This window comes from Meles meles, chromosome 4 (genome assembly GCF_922984935.1).
Source record: "Meles meles chromosome 4, mMelMel3.1 paternal haplotype, whole genome shotgun sequence".
Lineage (NCBI taxonomy): Eukaryota > Metazoa > Chordata > Mammalia > Carnivora > Mustelidae > Meles > Meles meles.
In genome coordinates this window covers 148,995,068-149,001,931 of record NC_060069.1, presented here as the reverse complement: position 1 = coordinate 149,001,931, position 6,864 = coordinate 148,995,068, and the positions used below count along the sequence as shown (strand labels likewise).

Below are 6,864 nucleotides of genomic sequence, written 5' to 3'. Positions count from 1 at the left end.
CCCGGGCTGCTTTCAGGATTTTCTCTTTGTCACTAAGACTTGTAAATTTTACTATTAGGTGACGGGGTGTGGACCTATTCTTGTTGACTTTGAGGGGGGGTTCTCTGCATCTCCTGGATTTTGATGCTTGTTCCCTTTGTCATATTAGGGAAATTCTCTCCAATTATTCTCTCCAATAGACCTTCTGCTCCCCTCTCTGTTTCTTCTTCTTCTGGAATCCCAATTATTCTAATGTTGTTTCGTCTTATGGTGTCACTTATCTCTCGAATTCTCCCCTCGTGGTCCAGTAGCTGTTTGTCTCTCTTTTGCTCGGCTTCTTTATTCTCTGTCATTTGGTCTTCTATATCACTAATTCTTTCTTCTGCCTCATTGATCCTAGCCGTGAGAGCCTCCATTTTTTATTGCACCTCATTAATAGCTTTTTTGATTTCTACTTGGTTAGATTTTAATTCTTTAATTTCTCCAGAAAGGGCTTTTATATCTCCAGAGAGGGTTTCTCTAATATCTTCCATGCCTTTTTCGAGCCCGGCTAGAACGTTCAGAATCGTCATTTTTAACTCTAGATCTGACATATTACCAATGTCTGTGTTGATTACGTCCCTAGCCTTTGGTACTGTCTCTTGTTCTTTTGTTTGTGGTGATTTTTTCCGCCTTGTCATTTTGTCCAGCTAAGAGGATATGAAGGATCAAATAAAATACTAAAAGGGTGGCAAAGACCCCAGAAAAATGCGCTGTAACCAAATCAGAAGAGACCCTAAATTGTGGGGGGGTGAAAGGGGATAAAAAGAGGTTCAGAAAAAAAAGAAAAAAAATTAAAAAATAAAACAAATAAAGAAAAAATATAAAAAAGAAAGAAAAAATATATATTTAGGTAAACTAGTCAAAAAACGTTAAAAAGGAAAAGGGTAAAAGTTTTAAAAAATTTAGCAGAAGAAGAAAAAAGAAAAAAGAAAAAAAAATTGAAAAAGAAAAAAAAAATTGAAGTAGCCGCAAGACTAAAGAATCATGGGGAGAAAGCCATGAGTTCCATGCTTTGCTTTCTCCTCCTCTGGAATTGCGCTGCCGTCTTAGGAATTGAACCTGCTTTCCTTGATAGATGAACTTCGTTCTGGCTGGATATTTTGTTGATCTTCTAGGGGGAGGGGCCTGTTGTAGTGACTCTCAAGTGTCTTTGCCCGAGGCGGGATTGCACCGCCCTTACTGGGGGCCGGACTAAGTAATCGGCTCGGGTTCGCTTTTGGGAGTTTCTGTTCCCTGAACGCTTTCTGTAGAGTTCCGGAGGACGGGAATGAAAATGGCGGCCTCCCAGTCTCCGGCCCGGAGGAGCTGAGAGCCCGGGGCCCCACTCCTCAGTGCGCCCCCAGAGGACAGCACCCAATCACTCCCGTATCCCCAGCCTCTAGCCGCGCTCCGAGCTCACCCAGCCCGCAACCAATTCAAGGTAACCCCGAGCTGAGAGTTCAGTCCTCGGCTCTGTCTCTCCAGCCGGCTTTTCCGTTCTAATACCTGCGAGCTCTATGACACTCAGGCACCCCCGATCCTTCTGTGACCCTGCGGGACCTGGGGCCACGCTGACCTCGCGTGGGCTTCACCCCGGTTTAGCCTCTGGAGCAATGTCCCTCAGTGGAACAGACTTTTAAAAGTCCTGATTTTGTGCTCCGTTGCTCCGCCGCTTGCCGGGAGCCGGCCCCTCCCCCTGTGGTCTATCTTCCCGTCGTTTTGGATTCACTTCTCCGCCAGTCCTACCTTTCAGAAAGTGGTGGATTTTCTGTTTCTAGAGTTGCTGTTCTTCTTCTCTTCGATCTCCCGTTGGATTTGTAGGTGTTTGCAATGTTTAGATAAGCTATCAAGCTGATCTCCTGCTACCTGATGTAGTCTCAGCCTGCTACTTCTCTGCCATCTTGTAAATAAATCGAAAATGTTTTTTTTTAAAGGGGAAATTTTTTTACTGTCATTTCAATTTCCCACTATTTACTGGATAGGTTTTCTTCTCTGGGTTTAGTAGAGATACATTCGCCTTTTATTCTTATGGTGGTTGCCCCTCACTTAAGTGCATTGTATTTTTCTATTGAGTTCTGAAACTTTTTAATGTCCATGTTTTCCCTGAACCAGACAAGTAATTTAGTATGTTCTCATGTCACTTTGCTTTCTTCCCCATGTCTTATAGAATAATTCTGGGTCATTGAGGATATACGTTATCTTTTTTTTTGCTTTCATCTTACCCTTTTAATTAGTTAAGTTTTATTTTTTAGAGTAGGCTGCATGCCCAGCATGGAGCCCAGTGCAAGGCTTGAACTCACAACCGTGAGATCTAGACCTGAACTGAGATCAAGAGTCAGACACTTAACTGACTGAGCCACCCAGGTGCTCCACATCTTAACCTTTTATTTATTTATTTTTAACGATTTCATTTCTTTATTTGACAGACAGAGGTCACAAGTAGGCAGAGAGGCAGGCAGAGAGAGAGAGGAGGATGCAGGCTCCCCGCTGAGCAGAGAGCCCGATGCAGGGCTCGATCCCTTGACCCCGGGATCATGACCTGAGCCAAAGGCAGAGGCTTTAACCTACTGAGCCACCCAGGTGCCCCCATCTTACTCTTTTAAAGACCCCTTTCATGGTGTTTATGTCCTCTCTGCCTTTACTGATTTGCTTTTGTCTTCTTGCTCTATCAGACGGAAAGAGATGTACTACATTCTCCCCCTAGGGTTGCTTTTTCTTTTAGCTTTTTCAACTTTTGCGTTATAGATTTTGAACCTCTTTTAACAGATGATCACACTTGTGATAAATAAGTATTACCAGTAAATTGAGTCTTTATCATTGTGAAATGTTTCATTTTTAGTAAAGCTGCTTCTCTGAAAAGCATATTTTGTGTGATACTAGGATAGCTAAACTAGGTTTTCTTTGATTGATGTCTAGCATGTCTTGACTTTGTCCATCATTTTACTTTGAATCTTTTTGTATTTTTTTTTTTAGCTTAGGTATATATCGTGATATATATAATGTGAATTGGATGTTTCTGCCCCCCACCGAATACATATATTAAAGTCCTAACCCCTCATGTGGCTGTATCTGGAGAGAGGTCCTCTAAGGAAGTAGCTAAGGTCAAATGAGGGTATAAGGGTGGGGTCCTGATCAGATAGAGTGAGGGTCCTTATAAGAGACATCATAGAGGGGGCCGAGGGAAGGCGAGGAGCCGCTGACGGCCTGAAGGAAAATGAGCGAGTCTTTGGTGGTTTGTGATGTCGCCCGAAGATTTAGTGGAAAAGCTGAGAAAGTTTCGTTTTCGCAAAGAAACGAACAATGCTGCCATTATAATGAAGATTGATAAGGATAAGCGCCTGGTGGTACTGGATGAAGAGCTTGAGGGCATTTCACCAGATGAACTTAAAGATGAACTACCTGAACGACAACCTCACTTCATTGTGTATAGTTATAAATACCAACATGACGATGGAAGAGTTTCATATCCTCTGTGCTTTATTTTCTCCAGTCCTGTTGGGTGTAAGCCTGAACAACAGATGATGTATGCTGGGAGTAAGAATAAGCTCGTCCAAACAGCTGAACTAACCAAGGTATTTGAAATAAGAAATACCAAAGACCTAACTGAAGAATGGTTACGTGAGAAACTTGGATTTTTCCACTAATGTGAACTTCTGTGTTTCTAAAGTATTTATGTATTAACCTGACCATACTGGAACCAGACATAAATACTTATGCCTAAAAATGCACTGTTACTTACAGTTTGTTTCCTGCAGTAAAGAAAAATTATTCATTTGTTCAAAGTTTGAACAAAGGGAAAATCATCTTCATAGTAATGAAACTTTGTAAGTGTTTCCTTATATTTGTAATTGTTAGGTGGACTACTTCTCTCCAGGGACTTTTTGCACTCTTGTGACTAATTTCTATAACCTATGGTTCAGAATTTGTTACTATTTACAGACACCATTGGAAAGTGGGTATTAGATTGTGATAGACAACAGTTGCCTCCTTTTGACAAATACTGGATATTAGCAGTTTATATATGAAAATAGCATATTATCACTTGTCAAATCTTTGAAATTAATTTGGGGTAAAAGACTTGAATGACCCAATACAGAGCCATGAAAAATAATTTACTGTAGTGTAAGCTGCATTACAGGTACACTTGTCATCAATTCCATACCTTCTGTGGTTTCCTGTATCTTTTTTTTTTTTTTTTTTTTTTTTTTTTTTTTTTTTTGCATTTTTTTTTTTTTTTATTTATTTTTTTTCAGCGTAACAGTATTCATTCTTTTTGCACAACACCCAGTGCTCCATGCAAAACGTGCCCTCCCCATCACCCACCACCTGTTCCCCCAACCTCCCACCCCTGACCCTTCAAAACCCTCAGGTTGTTTTTCAGAGTCCATAGTCTCTTATGGTTCGCCTCCCCTCCCCAATGTCCATAGCCCCCTCCCCCTCTCCCAATCCCACTTCCCCCCAGCAACCCCCAGTTTGTTTTGTGAGATTAAGAGTCATTTATGGTTTGTCTCCCTCCCAATCCCATCTTGTTTCATGTATTCTTCTCCTATCCCCCTACCCCCCCATGTTGCTTCTCCATGTCCTCACATCAGGGAGATCATATGATAGTTGTCTTTCTCCGATTGACTTATTTCACTAAGCATGATACGCTCTAGTTCCATCCACGTCATCGCAAATGGCAAGATTTCATTTCTTTTGATGGCTGCATAGTATTCCATTGTGTATATATACCACATCTTCTTGATCCATTCATCTGTTGATGGACATCTAGGTTCTTTCCATAGTCTGGCTATTGTAGACATTGCTGCTATAAACATTCGGGTACACGTGCCCCTTCGGATCACTATGTTTGTATCTTTAGGGTAAATACCCAGTAGTGCAATTGCTGGGTCATAGGGTAGTTCTATTTTCAACATTTTGAGGAACCTCCATGCTGTTTTCCAGAGTGGTTGCACCAGCTTGCATTCCCACCAACAGTGGAGGAGGGTTCCCCTTTCTCCACATCCTCGCCAGCATCTGTCATTTCCTGACTTGTTAATTTTAGCCATTCTGACTGGTGTGAGGTGATATCTCATTGTGGTTTTGATTTGTATTTCCCTGATGCCGAGTGACGTGGAGCACTTTTTCATGTGTCTGTTGGCCATCTGGATGTCTTCTTTGCAGAAATGTCTGTTCATGTCCTCTGCCCATTTCTTGATTGGATTGTTTGTTCTTTGGGTGTTGAGTTTGCTAAGTTCCTTATAGATCTTGGATACTAGCCCTTTATCTGATATGTCGTTTGCAAATATCTTCTCCCATTCTGTCAGCTGTCTTTTGGTTTTGTTAACTGTTTCCTTTGCTGTGCAAAAGCTTTTGATCTTGATGAAATCCCAATAGTTCATTTTCGCCCTTGCTTCCCTTGCCTTTGCCGTTGTTCCTAGGAAGATGTTGCTGCGGCTGAGGTCGAAGAGGTTGCTGCCTGCATTCTCCTCAAGGATTTTGATGGATTCCTTTCTCACATTGAGGTCCTTCATCCATTTGGAGTCTATTTTCGTGTGTGGTGTAAGGAAGTGGTCCAATTTCATTTTTCTGCATGTGGCTGTCCAATTTTCCCAGCACCATTTATTGAAGAGGCTGTCTTTTTTCCATTGGACATTCTTTCCTGCTTTGTCAAAGATGAGTTGACCATAGAGTTGAGGGTCGATTTCTGGGCTCTCTATTCTGTTCCACTGGTCTATGTGTCTGTTTTTGTGCCAGTACCATGCTGTCTTGATGATGACAGCTTTGTAATAGAGCTTGAAGTCCGGAATTGTGATGCCACCAACTTTGACTTTGTTCTTCAATATTCCTTTGGCTATTCGAGGTCTTTTCTGGTTCCATATAAATTTTAGGATTATTTGTTCCATTTCTTTGAAAAAAATGGATGGTATTTTGATAGGGATTGCATTAAATGTGTAGATTGCTTTAGGTAGCATAGACATTTTCACAATATTTATTCTTCCAATCCAGGAGCATGGAACATTTTTCCATTTTTTTGTGTCTTCCTCAATTTCTTTCATGAGTACTTTATAATTTTCTGTGTATAGATTCTTCGTCTCTTTGGTTAGGTTTATTCCTAGGTATCTTATAGTTTTGGGTACAATTGTAAATGGGATTGACTCCTTAATTTCTCTTTCTTCAGTCTTGTTGTTGGTGTACAGAAATGCAACTGATTTCTGTGCATTGATTTTATATCCTGACACTTTACTGAATTCCTGTACAAGTTCTAGCAGTTTTGGAGTGGAGTCTTTTGGGTTTTCCACATATAGTATCATATCATCTGCGAAGAGTGATAGTTTGAGTTTCCTGTATCTTTTAAATCAAGTGCAGAAACTTTATTCATCAATCATTCATTCTTAAGATCTGGTGTTAGATTTTATAGTAGTTATGACTATTATATTTTCTTCTTACAGAAAATAGCATCGTAGTCTTGGAAATTGATAGATTGGAACTAATCAAGGACTTCATTCCTGGTTGTGTCATAGCTAGTTTTGCATCTAGGTTAATAACACCTTATTTATATAAAGCACCTCTTAATGTTGTCCTGTGAACACAAGTTATTTTAAATGTGTTAATACTGTGCCTTTGATTTGTTGGCTTTAAAAAGTTAGTTTAAGACTTTTACACTGCCAGTATTCCAGATTTGGTGAAATTAATACTTTTGTAAGGGGTCCAAGTAAAACAATTTTCTAATGTGTGTATCTGAAATTTGTAATAAAATCAACTTCATATTTAAAAAAAAAAAAAGAGAGACATCATAGAGATTGTTCCTTCTCTCCATAAAAGGGCCATATGAGTACACAGCAAGAAGGCAACTGTTTATGAACCAGGAAGAGAGCGATGACC

The 6,864-nt window shown here is 40.3% G+C and overlaps 1 protein-coding gene across 1 annotated transcript; it reads left to right on the top strand.

The window, feature by feature from the left end:
• Positions 1-3,195: 3,195 nt before the first annotated feature.
• Positions 3,196-4,180, top strand: LOC123940210 (glia maturation factor beta-like). Its single transcript, XM_046002762.1, has one exon. The coding sequence runs from the start codon at positions 3,240-3,242 to the stop codon at positions 3,642-3,644; it is 405 nt and encodes a 134-aa protein (XP_045858718.1). The 5' UTR covers positions 3,196-3,239; the 3' UTR covers positions 3,645-4,180.
• Positions 4,181-6,864: the final 2,684 nt, after the last annotated feature.